The sequence below is a fragment of the Phascolarctos cinereus genome, unplaced genomic scaffold, assembly GCF_003287225.1.
Source record: "Phascolarctos cinereus isolate Bilbo 61053 unplaced genomic scaffold, phaCin_HiC Scaffold_3;HRSCAF=262, whole genome shotgun sequence".
In the NCBI taxonomy this organism is placed as follows: domain Eukaryota; kingdom Metazoa; phylum Chordata; class Mammalia; order Diprotodontia; family Phascolarctidae; genus Phascolarctos; species Phascolarctos cinereus.
Genome location: NW_027555736.1, coordinates 204,669,027 through 204,691,316, shown reverse-complemented (window position 1 = coordinate 204,691,316; position 22,290 = coordinate 204,669,027). Strand labels below are relative to the sequence as shown.

General features: G+C 39.0%; 1 protein-coding gene across 3 annotated transcripts in view; it reads left to right on the top strand.

The window, feature by feature from the left end:
- Window positions 1-22,290, top strand: part of ITPK1 (inositol-tetrakisphosphate 1-kinase) — a 301,192-nt gene that overhangs the window by 145,982 nt on the left and 132,920 nt on the right. For all 3 annotated transcript variants that reach the window (XM_021000285.2, XM_021000286.2, XM_021000284.2), the window contains exon 4: window positions 15,381-15,506. In XM_021000285.2, coding sequence (XP_020855944.1) covers window positions 15,381-15,506 — 126 coding nt within the window. The remainder of the gene's footprint in view (window positions 1-15,380; window positions 15,507-22,290) is intronic.

Here is a 22,290-nt window from a genome sequence, read left to right as displayed (position 1 = left end):
AGTATTGTTATGATTATGTGCAATGTTTTCCTGATGCTGTTCACTTCTCTTTGCATCGGTTCACATACGTCTTCCCCAGTTTTTCTGAAAGAATCCTGCCCGTCATTTCTTAAAGCACGGTAGTATTCTGTCACAATCACATACCACAACTTGTTCAGCCATTTCCCAGTTGATGGCCATCCCCTCAGTTTCCAATTCTTTGCCAACACAAAAAGAGCTGCTGTAAATATTTTTGTACAAGTAGGTCCTTTTACCTTTTTTCTTTTTTTAATGTCTTTGGAATACAGACATAGTAGTGGTATTGGGGTCAAAGGGTTTGCATAATTTTACAGCCTTTTTGGCATAGTTCGAAATTGCTTTCTGTAATGGTTGGATCAGTTCACAACTCCACCAGTCGTGCATTATTATCCCAATTTTTCCATATCTCCTCCAACATTTGTTTTTTTTCCTTTTCTGTCCTATTAGCCAATCTAATAGGTTTGAGGTAGTACCTCAGAGTTGTTTTAATTTGCATTTTTCTAATCAATAATGATTTAGAACATTTTTTCACATGACTATAGATTCCTTTGATTTCTTCTTCTGAAAATTGCCTGTTCATATCCTTTGACCACTTATCAACTGGGAAATGACATATTCTTTTAAATTTGACTTCGTTCTCTATATATTTGAGAAATGAGGCCTTTATCAGAGTAACTTAATATAAATCCATGCCCCCCAAGTTTCTTGCTTTCCTTCTAATCTTAGCAGCATTGATTGTGTTTATGTGAAAACTTTTTAATGTAATTTAATCAAAATTATTCATTTTACTTCCCTTAATGCTCTCTGTCTCTTATTTGGTCATAAATTCTTCTCTGATGGGTAAAATATTGTATCTCCCCTAATTTGCTTAGGATATCACCCATTAAGTCTAAATCATGTCCTCATTCTGACCTTATCTTGGTATACGGTGTGAAATGTTGATCTATACCTAGTTTTTGCCAAACTGCTTTCCAGTTTTCCCAGCAATTTTTGTTAAGTAGTGAATTCTTGTCCCAAAAGCTCGGATCTTTGGGTTTAACAATCACTAGATTACTATGATAATTTACTACTGTGTATTATATACTTAATTTATACCACTGATCCACTACTCTTTATTAGCCAGTACCATTGTTTTGATGATTACTGCTTTGTAATACAGTTTGAGATCTGGTACTGCTAGGCCACCTTAATGAGATATATATATATATAATATATATATATATATATATATATATATATATATATATATATATACACACACACATATACATACACACACACATACATACATACATACATACACACACACACATATATATATATGTGTGTGTGTGTGTGTATGTGTATTTTTTTTTCAGGGGATTTGTAAACTTTTCAAGGTTACTGTTACTATTACTGCTACTACTACTACTACTGCTGCTGCTGCCTCTCCCCACCATAGACCATTTTAAACCTAGGCATTAAGAGAGATACAGAAAATAAGAAGATACAGTCCTTTCCCCCAAGGAGCTTACAGGCCAGTTAGAAGAGGAGACATACAACCCACCCAAGCAGTATTAAGCAATTCAGGACCGCTAATGGATGGATACAAATGATTTCTATGTTGGTTTCCTTAAGTGGCCATCCCTGAAATCAGCAGTCGAAACTTTTTTGATGGGATGGGAGTGTATATGGCAGATGCTTCTAAATAGCTGGCAAATTTCCTGTTAATCGCATATGCTTTGTCTTCTGTAGCCTTTGCACAGAGTGGGGTAGGTGTTGTAAAGTTAGGTAGGTATAAAGTTACAGTAATTCAAATGACTGAGAAATGGGCTAGATTTGCCAAGACTTGTCTTCTGTAGGTTAACTTTTCTTGCCAACTTCAGGAATTGTAATCATCTTTATTGCCACAATTTCCTCTTCTGCAGTTAATCTATTTTTTTTTTTGGCTTATCTATACTGACTTCATGATAGAAGGCCTTGAAGTTTTGTGGATTTAGACGGGCAACATTATTTTGGCGTGCACCTCTCACACCCCCTCCCTTCTCCAGTTGCTTTATGTAAAGCAACTGAGGAAGCACATTAAGTCTTTTAACTCAGTGTGATCCCTGGACTGGGAGGGAGGGAGAGAGGAGCTAGAGCTCCTTCCGAGCCTCTAGAGGTGTTGCTGTGAGAGGAAGGGTTAAAAATTAAGGACCTGACCTATTCGTGGGTGGGATGGGTTTAGGAAGGGAAGGTGAGCCTGCCACACAAAGCAATGTGTGTCCTATTGCCTGGTCTTTAACTCACATATAGTCAGCCCCATGTCCATGGGACAGGGAATGGAGTTAGTGGTAGCCCATTTTTCTTCTCTTGATTCTCCCGTTTCTCTTCTTTTTTCTTTTCCTATCCCATTTCTTCCTTAAACGGGGTACTTAAAATGTTTGTTTCAATTGAATTCTGTCACTGTACTGCCAGAACTTTATACCTTCATGTGACAGTGACCTCATAGACATTGCTTAGGCCTCTTGAGTAGCCTGAAAGATTAAATAGCTTGGCTCAAATGCTGTCTCCTTTGTGAAAACTTCTTGGTTTGTAGTACTTCAACATCATTACTCACATTTATATGAACAAAATGTTCAATTATATAAGGCTTTGTTTATAATAAAAACCCTGTGCTACCACCACCACTACTTTACAGATAAGGAAATTAAGGCCCTCCCCCCCTTCGTTTACATGGGATTTCTCAACATTTAGGGGGTTAGGAGAGAGATATAAAATCAAAAGCCAAGAATAAAAATAAGATAACATTAAAAAATATGCTACCAGTAACAAGCTTGTGACTTTAGGCAATTGCCTTACCTCTCTTTGGACCTTAGTTTCTTATATATCAAAGGAAGGGATTGGATTAGATCAGAATTGTTAAAAGTGGCCCACAACACTTCCTCAGTGTCTCCTAAACCAGATTGAAATGTAATTGGTAAATATTTGACAAATATAATAAAACAGATAATATTAAGATGTGGTTTCCTAATCCACAGGGAAGCAGCAAGAATCCTTAAGTATGGTTTAGTGGCTCTCTGTCTATTTGAGATTGACCCTACTGGACTAGGTGATCTCTCTATCAGGTTGAACATTCTGTATAGAAAAACTCTCTTCTAGCTTTGACATTCTGTAGTTCAAAAAGTCTTAACTTTGTGTGAAACTTCCTGTACTACCGAAATTCATGCTTATGTCTGCTGACCTTTTCCTTCTCGCTGCCCCATGTTCCATGAGCTTTTTTTTTTTCATCTTCTATACCTTCCTTCCTTTCTTTCTTTCTTTCTTTCTTTCTTTCTTTCTTTCTTTCTTTCTTTCTTTCTTTCTTTCTTTCTTTCTTTCTTTCTTCCTTCCTTCCTTCCTTCCTCCTTCCTTCCTTCCTTCCTTTCCTTCCTTCCTCCTTCCTTCCTTCCTTCCTTCCTTCCTTTCTTCCTTCCTTCCTTCCTTCCTTCCTTCCTTCCTTCCTTCCTTCCTTCCTTCCTTCCTTCCTTCCTTCCTTCCTTCCTTCCTTCCTTCCTTTCTTCCTTTCTCCTCCTTCCCAGTAGAGATTCATATCACTTAGTTTCATTCTCTTATGGCTTCTTTTTCTTTCAAAGAGCCGATATGAATAACTTTGGCTTCAGGATATCTTTAGTAAGTCTATTTATTTAAGCTCTTCTAGGGAAGGTAGTGTGTGTGTCTTAAGCATATTTTATATTTCCCAGGGACCCATCAGAGTGTTGAATTGATTTGACAGGATGATTTAGTGGTTAGGTTACAAGACTTGAAATCAGTAAAACTTGGGTTCAAAACCTTGCCTTAGACACTTAGTAACTATGTTAATATTGTGCTTCACTTTCTTTATCTAAAAATTTGAGAAAGGGTTTGACTTGATAATCCCTTAAGTTCCGTTCTACTCTAAATCTATGAGCCTGTATGGGATGACAACTTGAGAGGAGAGTACGGTCAAGTTCAGGGTGGTTCGGGGTTTTGTTTTTTGTTTTCTTGTTTTATTTTGTTTTAAACTCTTGGGAGACATCAGGCCATGTTTGTAGATGAATTAACAGAAAATGATCAATATCTTGACTGTACCAACTCTTGAAGATTTAAGTTATAGAGCAGTTGTAGTCTTTGGTTTGAAGAAGTGAAATCACAGCTATTTAAGGTAACTCTAGCATTCTGTAGTCTAACGCAAAGCCTTTCTTAATATCCCTGAGTTTTTGTGCTCTCCCTCCCTAAACAACCTTGTATTTATTTTGCTTAAACTCACAAATGTGCAAGTTGCTTCCTCCAGTGGCTCAGGAGCTTCTAGAAAGGAGAGGCTTCAGTTTTGTCTTTGTATCCCCTGAGCCTAGTTTAGAGCCTGGTTAAATAGTGGACCCTTAGTAAATGTTTATTTGGTTTGATTTATTTAGGGTGGAAGAAAGCACTAATTCTGAAATCAGAGGATTTGACTCTAATTACTTACTGGTAAAGTAATTACCTGTAAAGTAAGTACCTGTAAGTACTTGTTAAGATAAGTGCCTTAACATCCTAGGGTCTCAGTTTCCTCTTCTGAAAAGTGAGGGGTTTGGACTAGGTGACTTGAGATCCCTTTCAACTCTGTCGGTCTGTGGTTTTATGATTCTTTAGTGATGTTTTGAAATCTCTTCCAACTTCGTTTATTTATTTGGAATTTATTATTTTAAATTCCTTTGGCTCTATCATTCTATGCTACTGGCAGGCACTGAAGTCCAAAGCAAAATCAGTGATACCAAACAGGGAATTAGCTTTTTGGTTCTTTACATTTTCTGCCAATGAGGGTGTGCTTGGTGTCCTCCCTTTATGGACAAGACAGGGTTGCTGCTTGCTTTTTGTTGTTGTTTTTGGTCAGTTTTGAGAGTTCCGTTGTCAATAATAACAACTGAATAGTGCAGTTGGACAGTTATAAAGGGAAGAATGAGAATTAAGTTTGGCAAGTTTAGAGGGATCTTTTACAAATACCCTTTTTATGCACTAAACAAAAGCAGCATTTCCTTTGTGACCATATTCCAAAGTATCTGTTTTATAATCCACAAAGTTGTATAATGCACACAGACTGTGTATGTGTGGTAGATGGGTGATATTCTACCTTCTTATAGAGACCCTGTCAATCAAAGAAGAGACAGACAAAGAAAAAAAAGTACCAACCCCCAACCATCTTTTACTTTAGGGATCTGTTCAGCCTGCTGTTAGAGGATGACTTTTAGTTGTTTCAAGAATCCTGGGATTTTCTGAGCTACAGAAGCGGAAGCTCTTTTGTTCTTTAAGGAAGTGTGTTGTTAGTGGAGGCTTCCTAGCTGTTTAAAATAGTTAGCCTTCAGAATTTTTGTGATTCACTGAATCAGAATCAGAGGAAGAGCAAGGTAGTGGGAAAGAGGATTGCAGATAGAGTCACGAAAATGACCATGGGCAAATCACTTCTCTCTGGGTCTCAGTTTCCTCATGTGTAAAATAAGTGAGTTGAACACATTAGAGGACTTGATGATTCATTCCTTACAGCTCCAGAGAATGTTGAAGCTTGGGACTATTTTAGAATATAGAGTATTAGAAGTGGAAAGGGACTTAGAATAATAGAAGCAGAGAATGTGAGACCTAGAAAGGGACCAAGGAAGGAAGGAAAAGAACATGTATTAAGCCCCTACTGTGTGCCAGGTGCTCTACCTGTATTAGCATCTGTTGAAATTTGCAGACAAATCTGTTTCTGTACCTGCCTCTTGAACAGGCAATCCATGTTTTGTTTATAGGAGGCTGATCTAGAAAGCAGGATCATCTATTCCTGCCCCCGAGCACACTCCCCCCACCTCCACCAGGCCTCCACATTTCCCAGCAGTCTTCACAGCACAAGCACCTACTTCACCACCTTCTGTCCCCTTCTACCTGTAGCTTTTCTTTATGTGTTGATTTCCACTCATTAAATACAAACTTCTTTTGAGAGCAGGAACTATCTTGCTTGAATTTGTATCCCTAGTGCTTAGCATAGATTAAATGATTGGTAAAATAAATGATTAACTAATGCTTGATTAATAAGATTAATAAAAGCTTGATCTGTCTTTACTCTTTGAAATTGTAAATTAAAGCTAAGTTGCCTGAGTTGCTAGTCTGCCTTACTAGAGGGAATTTTCACACTGTGAATTTCCTCCATAGTGAAATCACAAGTTGGGACCAAAAAACCCTGTAAAGTTGCATAGTGACAGTTTAGCTATAGATAGGGTGCTGGTCTTGGAGTCAAGAAGACTGGTAATAAAATCTGGCTGCTAATGTTGTTTATAATGTCTTAGCTGACTCAGTCATACTCCATAGGATTTCATAGGTAAATTTTTCATATGATCATCGATCTGGGGCTAGAAGGGACCTCAGTGTCCAACCCTCTCATTTTACATATGAGGAAACTAAGGTCCACAGGGGAAGGTTAAGCTGCTTGCCTGCGGTCCCACAGGAAGCAAGTAGCTAAGGCAGGATTTGAACCTAGGGTTTCTGACCCCATCATGCTGTATAGCCACCTTGAAAGCCAGGCTCTTGTTTGAAGAAATTACTGACAAAGGAGTTGCCTGAACTAAGGAAACTGCATGTCTGCCATTTGTGCCAATCTTTCTGCTAGTCTGGGCAAGAAGACCTTTGCACCATTAGCTAAGAGTTACCCTGAGGGAAGATCTAGCTAGACACATCAGAGAGTTATCTATTCCTTGGCCTTTCTCTTGGGTAGCAAAAAAGTCACCGACAGTGACCTACTTTTGTAGAGTAAAAAAATCTTATAAAATAAAACTGAGAAACTTTTCATTAGAGTGTTAATCCAGCTGGTTTACATTTAGGTATTTCTGTATAGATGATACCAGATCTTTGTTTTTAAGACATTGTAATTTTTTTATTTTATTTTTATTTTTTTGGTTAGGCAGTGGGGTTAAGTGACTTGCCCAGGGTCACACAGCTAGTAAGTGTTACGTGTCTGAGGCCGGATTTGAACTCAGGTCCTCCTGAATCCAGGGCCAGTGCTCTATCCACTGTGCCACCTAGCTGCCCCAAGACATTGTAATTATAATGATAACCAACGATTACATAATAGTTAATATTTACTTAGTCCTTGAAGGTTTGCCCCACACTTGACATGTTAGCTCATTTCATCCTTCCTGGAACCTAGAAGATTGGCGATATTATTATTCATGTTTTATAGATGAGGAAACTGAGGCAAAGAGCTTAATTGATTTGCCCAGGGCCTGGAAGTGTCTGAAGCTGAATTTGAGCTCCAGGCCCAGCTCTTTCTACTGCAGTTTCTAGCTTCCGGAACAGAACTTTGACATGAAGGAGTGTGTTTTTGTTGTGAGCTTTTCACAGGAAAATGGTGGTGATAACCCCCCGGGTGGAATGCTGGCAAGTTCTACTAAATTAGAAAAGAGCCATGTTATGAAAGAGTATTGTATTAGACTTGAGGCATCTGGGCTCAGCTGTTAGTTCTTTATATACAGCTTTGTGTGCTCTTCGGCCATATTCCACTTTACCTTTTTAGGCTTTAGTATCTCCATTTGTAAAATGAAGGAGTCAGTGTAGTAGATGTCCAAGGGCCTTGGCAACTCTAAATCCATGATTCTGTGAAAACCCTGTAGTATAGACCTGCCATGGATTTCATGTCTTTTGTCCAAGGACCAACCTAAGTTAGTTTGGAGAGGCCATTATCATGTTGACTGTAAGGTGATGAGATCTTTTTTTTTGGGGGGGGAGGGTCACAGCCATTCTCATTTTCTAGAGGGGTTGTGGTTTTTGTCCCCTCACTAAAGAAAACAAAGGTCTTTGAAGTATAAAGAGACAGTCTAGACCAAATCAGTTTCATTAATATATAACTAAATGTGAGTGTCATAAGGCAAAAATAGCGTTCAGTGCCTTACATGCAGATGGATTATGATCACCCCAACTGTATCAGTCCCCCCCCCATAAGTTAGTGGGATTCTCATGTACATAAATATTCCTGCTGTCCTCAGTAACTTTGTTTCACTTAGTACCTTTTTTTCCCCTGGGGATACAGTTAATGTCATGTCTGCAAGCATTTATTAAGTACTTGCTGTTTGCTAGGGTACTCTGCTAAGTTCTGGGGATACAAGGAAATTTTTGGCAAAAAACCCAGGTAATGTGGGTGTGGTGGGTGTGCATTATTATTTAATCATTCTTTCGGAGCTGCTGAATGACCTGTCCTGTTTCCAGACCCAAAGGTATAAACTTCAGTTTAGTTTTTAGATCATTTACTCTTGGCTTTTGGAGGGCAGGCAAGGTGCCAGCTCGTAGGAAACCTCAAAAATGAAATTTTACCACAGCTACTGCCTGTAAATAATTAAAAAACAAAACAAAAATTTTGCAAAGAATGTGCGTGTGTGTTTTGTGTGTGTATGGGTGGGTGGAGGGGTACACCTTTGCTTTCATGTTATACATTCTTTGTAAAGGAAAGTCAATTTAATGGCAGCAAGTTTACATGCTGTTATTTTAGTATTTAAAGGATTGGTGATTTCGTCTAAGTGAATATTCACTCTGCCAATATAGTGGCCAAAAATTTCAGCAGTCTGTTACCATTCTAGTAGTTCTCAGGTGGTGCACCCCACTTGGTGTGCCACAGGCATAATCAAACCCTTTCTAGTTTGATGTAACTGGCCAGAGCCAATTGTGTTCTACTGGTATAGCCTTGAAGAACCCGGCAGTCCTCTCCATGCCATAGTTAAAACATTGAAGCAGGATCCTTGTGGAGATTGGCTGATAAAACTTGGGAAAATATATTCCCATGCAGGAGTGTTTTTGTAGTGCAATGTGTTTTTCTTTTCAATACAATAACCTAAGTGAGTAAAGTGCAGTATTTTTTGGCTTCAATTTGTGAAGTCAGAACTATGTGAAACCTCTAAGGTTCATTCTGTCTCTATTATTCTTTGCTGGGCATTCCCTGGTGAATTGCACTGATATTCCATTGAATCCAGGATTTCAAAGGGGCTGCCTTTTATCTCTTAAGTCTTCTTTGACTTAAAAGATTCTCTCATCTGGTTTAGAGCTTTTTCTCTTGTGGATACTTGTCTCAAATCCTGTCACTACTGAGTCACTGGCTGACTTTGGAGAGGTGAATGTATGCTAACAAACAAATCAGGGTTGTAGTTTTAAACATTCATACCTTGTGTGACCATGGGCCAGTTACTTCCCATTTCTAGGTCTCAGTTTCCTCTTCTCTAAAATGAGAGTTTACTCTAGCATCCTTTGATTCCTTAGTAAATATAGTAATACTAGAGGACCAAAAGAGAATGATTTTGAGAGGTGGGGATGGGAGCCAAAATGAGATAACATTTGCAGCACTTGGCAAACCTTAAAGCTCCAAAGGAATAGAGCTTTATCTTACATCAATGGTGACAATAATAATAGCAATAGCATTTATATAAGACTCCAAAGTTTGCAGAGCTGTAAATGTTTTCTCATTTTGTCACCATTGCTATCATCATCATCACTGTCACCATTATCATTGTTATTTTTAATTTTAAATGTTGAGCAGAGAAAAGTGAAAATGAATTGTCCATAGCTCAGGGGAAGGGACAGTGTTAATGCTTCCTTTACTCATGTTTCAATGAGCCTTCAAGTTATGAGATTTATTCTTTGAGATAAAAACAGGAGTTTACAGACACATGTAAGTGAGGCCGAATGGCAAAGATGTCACTGAACTTGTGGTAAAATCCTTACTCTTCCCTTTGTGTCCCTAGGCCAGTCACTTAATCCCTCAGTTTGCTTAGCCGTAAATTAGATTAGGTGATCTAAGTTTCTTTTTAGGTCTAATTATCTGATCCTATGATTTTCACAGTCTTTTAGGTTTTAGAAATTTTATCATTCATGCTTATTTTTATATTTTTATATTTTTGTTTATATATTTGAGAACTCATTACTGTGATTGGAATTTGTTCAGGGGTCATGTAGGTGGCCCAATGGATAGAGTGCTAGGTCAGGAGTTGGGAAGACATGAGCTCAGATTTGGCCTCAGATAGTTACTAGCTGTGTGACCAAGGGGCAAGACACCTAATGTCTCCTCGCCTCAGTTTCCTCATCTATTAAAGTGGGGATAATAATAGCATCTTCCTTCCAAGGTTGTTGTGAGGATCAAATGAGATTTTAAAGCTCATAACAGTGCGTGGCACATAGTAAGTGCCATATAAATGTTAGCAGTTATTATTTAAAACATGCTTGTCTCTGTCTGTCTGTCTGTCTGTCTGTCTGTCTGTCTGTCTGTCTGTCTGTCTATTTTTGTGGAAACCAGATCTCCTTATTTTCAACCAGGCTGCCACTTATGGGCCCCCTCCCACTGTTGATCAGCACGGAAGCTTTTACCTGCTCAAGGGATGCTCCTGCTTCAGCTTTCTCTCAGTATCAGGGACTACAGGCATGCAACACCACCCTCCTTTCTCTCACAAATTAATTATTATTGCTTTTAAAAGTGGAAACCATTTTCAGGAGCATTGAGGCACTTTGCTCCTTCCTTGGGCTCCTAGTCTCAAGTGTGAATTGCATTTGTGATCATCCAGCCGACAACAGTCTCTTGTTCTGCCTGCTCAGCAATGTGTCCTGAGCAGCCTAACTTGAAAATATAGCTTGTAGCTTTCACAAATCCTCTCATTTGGCACAGCAGGCAACCCTTTCATCTGAGGGTATTGATTGGTTCCCTGAAGTTGAAAAATAAGACCTCTAAGGTAGAAAAAGATAATTTTAGGAGGTAGTGGGAAGTCCGGGGAAATCTCTGTTAGCCTGGGGGTTGAGAGGTGAGGGGGTGAAGTAGAGGAAATCTATGTGAAATATGATCAGAAAACTGACAAATGCCCGATGATAATGTACACTTTTCACCCTTGCCAGTAGGGGTTTGTCCTTGAAGACACTGTGAAATATTCTTAGGGTTTCCAAAATGCCTTCCTTTCACAAAGATGAATAAATTGCAGCATTGAGCCTATGATTAGTTGACTCTTGCTCAGCTGGTACAAATTCTGCATTTGTGTTCCCTAAACAAGCCTTGAAAATTGTTGCCCTCTGGCAACATTAGTGTCCATGGGAGGCATTGAACCTTTCTGGGAACATTGACAAGTTGATTTATCACAAAGTAAATCCTTCCTAGGTATAACATTGAGTAAAATTTCTTGGCATTACAAACATATGCATAGAATATATAATTTTTTTTATAATTTTAAAAAACTTGACCTCTAATTTAAATAATAATGGAATCCAAGTAAGTAACTTCCTTTGGCTCCACTACACTGTTAGCACTCCCATTTGTTATTATTTGTACGATTAATTCCAAGTTTAGCATGTTGTAGCGGAAAATCACAGTAACAGAGTTCTAGGTGCAGCCATGCTAGTACTTTGGTGTATGAGACAGGATGTGCTAGACTTGGGAAAGGAGACAGGAGTTCAATTCCCAGCTTTGTCGCTGGTAGGCTATATGATCTTGTACAAGTAATTTTTCCCCTATGAGTCTAATTTATCATCTGTAAGAAAGGAAGGTCTGTTTTTTTATGAATCCACAAGTCCCTCTGACTCTCTAAACCTCAGTTTTCTTTTCTGGAAACCTTAATTAAATAAAGCTTTAGAAAGTATCTTATTATGTCTAAAGTCCTCTGCCATGTACCGGGGATACAAAAAAGTTTGAAGGAATTTTTATTCTAATATGAAGGGGTTGGGTAAAAGGAAGCACAAAAGGTTTATGTAGCTGGCATTTATGTGGTGCCTACTAAGTTTTAGGTACTTTATGGGTTATTATCTCACTTGTTCCTCACAACAACCCTGTGAAGTAGATACCATGGAGAGAACAGAGTTCTCTCTATAACATTGAACAATCCTGGGCCTTATTTTGTAAAATGTAAAGTGCTATGAGAAAACCTATGGGATCAATATCAGTTTCATTATGAGATGAAATGCAGTAGTGTTTGTAAAGGGATTTACAAATCTTGAAAACTTTGTCGATGTTATTTATTTGTTATAATGTGAGAGAAGTGGACACGATGATTTATCAAGGCTCTATCATGGCCCTAGTTCTGCTGAAGTGGTTTTTGTTTTTGTTTTTTTGTTTTGTCTTTTGGTGAAGCAGTCAAGGTTAAGTGACTTGCCCAGGGTCACATAGCTACTAAGTGTCATGTGTCTGAGGTCGGATTTGAATTCAGGTCCTCCTGACTCCAAGGCCGGCACTTAATCCACCGTGCCACCTAGCTGCCCCTGAAGTGTTTTCTTTAAGGAAATTATATCATCATACTCTCAGTGCTTAAGCCTTGAGGGGTGGAAGACATCGACTTTGGCCTTTTCTGGCTCTTTGTGAGATGCCAGATTTTTTCCTCTGTAAAATGAAGGGTTTCGATTACCTGATCTTTGGAGTTCCTTCCAGGTCTCAATCCTCTGATCTTGACTTCAGAGTAGGTAGAAGTACAAGCTGAAAGAAATCTTTTTGGGAAACCATCACAAGAGGAAATTGATAGGTCTTGGTAAGAGGCTTAGTTGGGGGGGGGGGAAGACCCTGAATTTTCACCGTAGTTAAATCCAGCAGTGTCCCAAGTTTCTGTTCCTAGGAAAGGGTTTTATTGGCATTAAAGATACTTGGAAAATACACAAAGGCAGGTGGACAGCTTCCAAATCAGAAATGTTTACCTTTTGAGTATCAAACTAGAACACAAAGAGCCTAGTTTCTAAACAGCTCTTGGTTGTCAGGTCTACGCTGTGCTAGGCAAATTCCAAGAGAGGACAAATCCAAATGGTTGAGGCTGCCTGTTTCCCCCTCATCCTTAGTCTGCATCTGGAGAGAGAAGGGATACTTCTGAGAGAAATGCCCAGCTCTTCTAGGCTTGTCAGAAGAAGGCCATAAAGCTTAATTTTGGAAATGTGCCAAATAAGGGACTCCTGGAGGTGTATTTCCCTTTGCTGTCCAGGTGATCCATTTGTCATCTGTAGACTGACCTGCCTCCTTTGAGCATGCTAGTTTAGAGTTCTAGGGCCCTGGCCAGAGCCCATGAAGGAAACATTCTTGCCCTGCCCAGACTACTACATCCCTCTGTTATAGGCCTTATATTCCAGGACTGTGTGGCTTTATTTTTCTTCCCCAGTTTTGGGAATTTGTAGAGTCGGGGTGTGTGTGTGTGTGTGTGTGTGTGTGTGTGTGTGTGTGTGTGTGTGTGTGTGTGTGTTAAATTGAGAAAGAGCCCTAAAACCAAAATGACCACACCAACCAGCTTTCTCTTTCCTACCACAGCTTCTTCTTCCCTATCCAATCACAGGGAAAGGAATTAGGGATTTGACCCTTACCAAGTAGCCGGTTAATTTGTCAGGTCCTTGGTTTCCTTATTTTTGAAATGGTACTGAAACCACCTTTTTCACAAGGTTATTATGAAGATCAAGTGAGAATATATGTAGAGCAGTTTGCAGTCCTAGAGTTAGCGATGGAAGGAACTTTAGATGACATCTGGTGTAACTCTTATTTGACAGAGGAGGAAGCTGAGGCTGTGCAACGAAATATGATTTCCTTAAGGTTACACAGGTCTGCTGACTAGGGAAAATACTCTACTCAATGAACCACTTATGGTTCAATATAAAGTATTGGATTTGGAATCTGAGCACTTAGATTGGAACCCCAGCTTTGTAAGTTACTACCTGTGTTACCTCAGTTTCCTCAGCTGTAAAATGATACAATTGGATTATGAAAAAATAGAATCTTTCATAAATATGAGCTATTATAACACAGTATGATTATATTTCATTATGTTAATATTGTGAGTCAGTTTTTCTTAGTGGATATAGAGCCAGATTGGAATCAAGAATGAATCAGTCTCAACAAGCCTTTATTAAGAGCTTAAGGAACCAGTCACACCAGATTCAATTTAATAGGGATTTATTGGGCACTTATTTTAAGTGTTGAGTTTGAATCCTGCCTCAAAACTTTTCCTTCAAAAGTCATGTAATCTCTCTCAGCCATAGTTTACTCATCTGTGAAATGAGGATAATAATAGTACCTACCTCACAGAATTGCTGTGAGAATGTATTTTTTACTTTGAAATCTTCAAATGCTATTTAATATATACTTATAATTATGTATTATCATATCATATAATTGTATTATATGATGTATCATAATACTAGCTATTATTTGTCTGCAGATGAAATAGGAGGCAGAGGCTTTGTCTTCAAGAAGTTTGTTGGTGAGCTAAGATGCATTTAGAGAAAGATAATGATTATATCATTGTGGCACAATGGATAAAAAAACAACCTGTAGAACCAGGAAGACCTCGGTTTAAGTCCTGACTGCTGGGTCTGTGGCCCTGGACAAGTATCTTAAACCTTTTAGTGCTCTAGCTAGTCTTCTAGAGACTTTGCTCATTTGGAATTTCCCTACTTCAACGAAATCAAAGATCCAGTCTCTGTCTCTGTTTGTCCTGTCTGACCACCTTTTTATCCATCTGTCTGTGTGTCCATCCATCCATCCATCCATCTGTCTGTCTGTCTACCCACCCATCTAGCATTCCAACCCTTCTCTGTACTTTTATAGCTACAAGATTATTCAGGCTCTCAACCTGGATTGGTTCAGTGGCCTCCTGTTAGTTTGCCTGACGCTACTTTTCCCCACCTTCCACTCCATCCTCCATTCCTTTATGACAGTGATTTTCCGCAAGCACAGCTCTATGTCCTTCTCCTACTCAGCAGATTCTAGTGACTTGCTAGTGCTTCTTGAGACAAAACAAAATAAATAAATAAATGAATGAATGAATGAAAATAAAAAATTTAAAAAAAAAAAGTTCTTTTGCTTAGCTTTTAAAGCTTGTGGCTCCACCCTAGCTTTCCAGCCTTATTGGACATGACTCCTTATACTGTATGGTCCAACCAGTCTGGCATTTCTGTTCTTCCATATGACGTGCCATCTCCCATTTCTGTGCCTTTGTTCTGGCTATGCCTAGAATGCCCCCTTTACCTCCATTACATTGCTTCTCTCTTCTCTTCAAGATGCAGTTTAAGCAACTCTTTCTACATGAAACCTTGTCTGGTCTCTTCAGTACCATTTCTTTTTACTCCCTTTGTTGTTTTCTGCTCCTTTCCTCCTCAATCTGCCTTGCATTTATTTTGTGTACATATGTGTGCGTATGTATACATGTATAGTGTATATGTTTATATGTATATATACACACACGCATACTTGTCTCCCTCATTAGAATGCAAAACTTTTTGCGCATAGGGATGTTTCATTCATTGTATTTGCATTTGCAGTCACTAACGTAGGTCTTGGTATATAGTAGATAATCACTAAGTGGTTATTGATTGATATATTCAGTGCTTAGCAGTTGAGAATGATCTGGCTGCTTTAGAGACTGAAATATCATCCTTTCTTTCTCTTATTCCTTTAGCTCAACCTTAGCAGACCAATTGAGGAGCAGGGGCCATTGGATGTGATCATACACAAACTGACCGATGTCATCCTGGAAGCTGATCAGAATGACAGCCAATCCTTGGAGTTGGTTCACAGATTCCAGGTGGGTAATTTCCATTGCCTAGAGAAGCCAGTTTATCTGTTTATCTGTCTATTCATTTAATTATTTATCTGTCTACTTTTATCCTCCTCCTCATTTCCAGTTTGCTGATCTGTACTAACTACTAGGAGTGATGCAACATTTTAGTAGGCCATGATCTCTGTCTATACGGGGCTCATGCAAATATAACCATCACTGTATACTATGCAGTAAAATGTGATTAACGCACACATAAGAACTATAAACAATGTGCTTGTGATCTTTGAGAAAAATCTAGTCTATCTATGATAGAACCCTCCTTGTCACTTTCCCTCTTCTCTACCTCAAAGGCCTTCTCAGTCTTCACTCATACATTCTCTTCTCTTACAACCTTTATGACAGTATCTTATTGAAGATCTTGCGCCTGCCATGCTTCAGCCTTGGATTAGTGCCACCCTTCATTGCCAGTTGTTGGTCTCCTTACTTTCTGTGGCTTGAGAGCTCCCAAAGCTGCTACTGCTTTTGTGGCCACCACCTAGTCCTACCACTGGTGTTTCATCTGTGGGGGACTGTTGGCCATCTCTCTTTCCAACCTGTTTTTGTCTTGGGCTGGATAAATGTCTCACTTTATAACTTTTTGTTGGCTCTGCATCTTCAGAATTAGATTTGAGTTGTTTTTTAAAAAAAAAGAATTGAGAGGAATGTTGGGAGAGCTCAGCTGAGTGCTTTCTCTACTCTACCATCTTGGTTCCCCCTTATTAATTTCTGGTTTCATCACTTTCTTACAACTGCTTCAAGGTTACCAATGAATTACCTGTTAAATCTGACAGGCCTTTCTTCATCGTTGTCCTCCTTTGGAACTTTTGACATTGGGAAGGATGCCTTCTGTCTGGATACTATTTCTTCTTTTGACTGCTGTGATACTACTTTCTCATGGGTCTCTTTCCACCTGTCTGATTACTTCTCAGTCTCCTTTGCCAGAATTATCAATCTCCTGTCCCTTAAATGTGGATGTCCTGGGTACCCTTTTCTTTGTGTTTTATTTTTGTTTGTTTGTTTGTTTGTTTTGGTTCGGTTTGGGGTTTTTTTTGTATCCTCTACTAGAATGAAAAGTCCTTAATGCCAAGGTTTCTCTTTTCTCCCCCCTTCTTTTTGTATACCCTAGCACCTCATGCAGTGTTTTGCACATTATTAGTGTTTAACTATTTGTTGAATTGATTATAATTGAAACTAGAGGATCAAAGTTGGTTGCTTAGTAGAGACTTAGGAAAGATTTGGGGGAGGTGTTGGCATTTGAGTTGGTCTTTAATACTGGGTAGGAATTTGACTGGTGAGGAGGGAGTAGGTTATTCCAGGCAGAGGAATGAGTAAAGCTGCAGAGGTATGATCAGGTGACCAACAGTAATTTGATTTGGCCAAAGCATAGAATAACTGGGATGTGAGGTGGGAGTATTAGATAAAGCTGAAAAAACTTAGAATTGATGAGGGCGGGGCCCAAGCCAAGATCTTCACCCTTTGCCCCAAAGGGAATCTGACTCACAGGCCCCAGACCCTCATCTCCCTTGAAAGCCCTAGCTTACCTTTAGATCTTATTCAGATGCACCTTCAACCCTTGCCCTGAATAGAATCTGGCTCTTGTCTATAGGCCCCAGAAAGGCCTTCCTTTATCTCCTTTTGAAAGTCCTAGCCCCACCTTGATTTTGTGCAGATGCCTTTCAAACTTCTGCCTTCCTGTTCCTCCATTATCTATTCCCATTGTCTATTCAATCTCTCCGACCTCCCCAATTAGAATTGTTATCTACACCCTTTACCCAACCCCCTTCTCTGGCCACCCAAAGTTACTTTAGTATTTAAGATCCACCTTGGCCCTCATTCAGATGCTGAGAATCTCAGGCCCACAAGGCTGAGAACCTCTCATGCCCGCTCGTCTTTACGGGCGTCACCCGGCCTATATGTTTTACCACCAATAAACTTTTCCTCTGGCTGAAGAAGATTTGAGTTGAATTCATTCAGGCAGGGCCTGGTACCGCGATCTTGGGGTCCCAGCACCCCAAAACCCCTAGACCTCTTCAGAATGATGTCAGACTAAGAGTGCCAGGCAGAGGAAACAGAGAAAGGATGTTTGTTAAGTCAGGTGGTTTTCAAACTTTTGGTCTCAGGACCCTTTTGTACTCTTAAAAATCATTGAGGAACCCCAAAGAGCTTTTATTTAAACCTTGGAAAGGTTTATTAAGAAAAAGTTTTTATCTAATGAGATGTACTATATTCAAAATTATTATTATAAAATTGTTACAAAAATAATTTTGACATTGTAAATCCCTGAAAAGGTCTCCTGGAACCTATGCTTAAAGAACTGTTGTTTTCTTCTGTTGTTACAAGAGATGGCCAGAGGTGGGAGAGTTATATGTGAAAAGCAAAGTGATGTAAAACTAAGAGCTATGAGTAAAATGATTTTTAAAAATTAGAAAAATAAAAGTCAAAGATAACCCCAACATTTTGAACACGGAAACAGTGAATGTTTCTTCTGTTGAGGGAAGTAGGTTACTACTATTTTTTTTTTCTTTTGAGTGGACAAGAATTACAAGGTCAGTTTTAGACATGTTGATTTAATGAAAGGCTTGGTCTAGATGGGTTGAGTGTCCTTCCATTTTATGTGGGCAGTCTCTAATTCTGTTTTTCATTTGTTCAGAGAAGCATTTTCATTAGAATAGGGAACACTTCCTCCACTTATCCATTTCCTGTACTGTTCTCCAGCTTGATCTCAGAAAGTTGCCTGGGGTAGCGAGAGGTTTAAGTGACTTACCCAGAGTAAACCACCATAGATCTCAGGTCATGTTAACTCTGAACCTGACTGATTTTTACTCTGTTCTCTCTGTGCCCTGTTGTCTTATGTTTCCTTACAACTCTGACTTGCTGTGTTATAAGAGCTCTTCCAGTTCGTACACACTCTTGTCTTTGGTTTTGAAAGAACCCTTAAGAAGGTGCCTTCGTGGCTAATTGGCCTCTTTCTTGTTGGTTTTATTTCTGACCTTTGTTCCTTTCTTTGACTATCTCTTGCTGTGTCTCTCATTTGTTGTAAGATAAAACCAAGACAATAGAACTGCTCTTCAAGTCTCTCTCTTTGGGAGGTATTGGCATTCAAATCTCTGGGCAATTTCCTTTTCTCCTAAACTACCACAAACCTACTTTTTCTGGGTACATATCTTCTCCTCTCCCAAATCTTTTGGCTCCCATAGTGATATTACACTTATTCTGTTGTCTTCTGCCTGTTTTCCTCATCTCTTGACAAAAATGTGATTTATATTTTTGAATACTGACTGTGTATATCATAAAACACCACATCTCAGAAAGTTGATGTTTTTTAAAGAACTCCTTTTGGAATCTTGATGTTTTCAGAGAACCTCTTTCAGTTCGTGAGTGTTAGAGAGATGAAATGACTTTTTTTTTGCCAAAGAAGAAGGGGGGGTCAGGTTTTTCATTACGTTAATATAATATGTTTTGAAGACATTTGATTTTTTTTAAGTGTGTGCACCTTTGAAATCTGTGTTCCTTTACTGATTCTCAGTTTTTCTGTTCTGTCTTTGCATTTGGTTATGGTGATAACGTCAATTGTTGATTTTGGTTTTAAATTGGATCCAAAAGAAAAAAGCAACAACAACTCACATTTATATTTTAGCTTAAAAACCATTTTAATCCTCCCTCACTGCTTAGTTCAGTGTTCTGTACAGGGTGGGCAGTTACACAAAATGTTCTTTGAATGAGTAAAAAGTACTTTTTCTGGGCAGCTAGGTGGCGCAGTGGATAGAGCACTGGCCCTGGAGTCAGGAGGATCTGAGTTCAAATGTGGCCTTAGACACTTGACACTAGCTGTGTGACCTTGGGCAAGTCACTTAATGCTATTGCCTACAAAAAAAAGAAAGAAATAAAAAGTACTTTTTCTGTAATATGTCATTTAATAATATAGATAACACCAAAGTCTTAGGTGGTAGATAATGCAGTTAAGTGACCAAGTGACTTGCCCAAGGTCTAACCATGAAGTATTAAGTAGCAGAGTTGGTATGCAACCATAAGTCTTCTCACACCAAGATCATTGTTCTTTCTACTATGCCCAGCAGTGCCTGCATATTCTGGGTACCTTATGTACTTTTCTTCCTGATCCTTTTCCCTCCCAGACCTTTACCTTACCAGCCACCAGCTGTGCTAGTAGCTAGCTATCTGGAAAAGTGAGAACTTGGAAGGTCCTTAGCTTAAAATGGCTGATGTCTCCCACTGCACCTGGAGCCATGTCCCGTTGTCCTGATCTATATCTTGCCACCGGACCCAGATGGCTCTGGAGGAGAAAGTGAGGCTGGTGATATTGCACAACCTCCCTTGCTTAAATCCAATTCACTTGCAAGTTATGGTATCATCTTCCTGATGTCACGGTCCTCTTTGAGAATAAAGGACTAAAACCAACAGTCTGAAAAGGTCCTATTCCCATATTCTAAGGAAAGGGGTAAAAGAGAAAATATTCATCATACCTCTTTCCATTTTTTCTTGACCTAGTTTGATTCCTCTCCTAATTCATCTGTGTTATGCTCTGGCCAGAAATAATTCAGTAATTGACCATTTCTCCTATTAAAAAAAACCAAACAAACCATGCACAATCTCAAATTAATTTTAAAATACAGTTGGCCTTACATGGCAGATGTTTATTTAGTGGGGAGGCATTATGGTATAATGGAAAGATCATTGTATTTGTAATCCCAGCTGCTACTCAGTACTCTTGTGATGTTGGACAAATCACTTAACCTCTAAGCCTCAGTTTCTTCATCTGCATAGTGATGGAGTTGGCCTAGATGATGTCTGAGCTCCCTTCCAGTTCTAGATCTGTGGTCTTTTGATTGTTCTGAAGATCACTATTCTAGCTTCTGGTGGAGATACAGAGTTCTTATAAGACCAAAATCTCTTGGAGCCCATAGTTAGTAGGAAACTTACTGAGTACAGGAAAGATGATTATTAATATATTAAATAATATGTTGTATTCACGGACTACAAATTGTAGAGCCATTCCCCAGCCCATGGACATCTACTTTGTTTCCCACTTTCTTGCTATCAGAAAAAAATGCTGCTATAAATATTTTGGTATATGTGTAGGCTTTCTTCTTATCAATGGCTTCCTAGTAATGGAATCTCTGTGGTTAAAGGATGTGGACTTTTTAATCACTTTATTTGCATTCTGAGGGAAATGAGTGATATTTTAAAAATTACCAAATGTCTGAAGGGGAAGTCATTTCTACTCTAGGGGTCAAGGGAAGGCTCCATGGAAGAGGTGTCATTATTGAGTTTGAGTCTTAAAGGGTATCAGGAATACCTTTTTTTTTTTTTGGGCAATTGGGGTTAAGTGCCTTGCCCAGGGTCACACAGCTAGTAAATGTTATGTGTCTGAGGTTGGATTTGAACTCAGGTCCTCCTGAATCCAGGGCCAGTGCTCTATCCATTGGACACCTAGCTGCCCCAGGAATACTTTAAAAAAATATTTATTTTATTTTATTACCGTTTGTTTTTAAAAATTTGAGTTCCAAATTCTCTTCCTTTCTCCCTCTCCACCCCACCCTCCTCATTGAGAAGGTAGGCAATTCCATATAGGTTATATATGTGTAGTCTTGCAAAACATATCTATAATAATCGTGTTGTGAAAGAAAACATAGAAAAAACTCAAGAAAATTGAAGTGAAAAACAAAAAGTTACTTTAATCTGTGTTCAGACACATCAGTTCTTTCTCTGAGGGTAGGTCACATTTTTTGTAAGTCCTTCAGAATTGTCATGGATCATTGTATTGCTGAGAATAGCTAAGTCATTCACAGCTGATCATCTTACAATATTGCTATTACTTTGTACCCAGTAAATTTCACTTTGCATCAACCTATGTAAGTTTTTCTTGGTTTTTCTGAGAGCATCTGAGGCAGGAATTCTTTGAGTTGTTTTTGTGGGACACTTGCAGAGCATGCCATTTGCAGCACCTTCCTCATGGGCTAAAAACCTCCGAATTAAGCAAGGTCTAAATGAATGGGCATGAGCTTGAAACATTATTCCTCACTATGCTTTGGGGAGAAACTTGTGTCCTTTTCCAAAAAGTGTCTCTTTTAGGATGTCCCTAAACTGGAGAGGAAACCAATAAAAGGGAAGGTTGGCAAGAATTTTCTTTCAGTGCGCATTGGGCAGCCTTATAGAAAGGAGGAGAAGGAGGGCAATCATACTGAAGATGGCAAAATAGTGAATGATAGAAAAACAGATAAACAGAGGGAGGAAATGAACATTATCATGTAGGCAGAGAGAGAGAAATAGAAACTTCAGGGATCCATTGATAACAGCATTTTTACTCCCTGTGAAAGCACAGATGAGGGACAGGACATTTCAGCCCTACACAGGGAGGTGATATCAAATGTCTGTGAGAAGGCTTCCTAGTTGTAGGAAGGGCCATTCAAAACACCTTCTTTCCATGTATTTATAGCTTATGATACAGAGAAGGTAAGTAGCACTTGAAGGAGGGACTCTTACCTCCAAACTCTGGATAACACTTTTCTTTATTCCTCCTTCCTCAGCATTACAGTCAACTCCCTGGGGTCATCAGTGAGCCACATTTCTCCCATCTGATTTGCCCATCTAGAACAGTAGAAAATGATACTGAATTTGGAATAAGATCCAGGTTCAAATCCAGTAATAATTATTAGCTTTATTACTGTAGGTAAATATTACTTCTCTGAATCCCAGTTTTCTCTGTAAAATAGGCATAGTGACCTTCTGCTGGGATTGTAAGGAAAGAGTT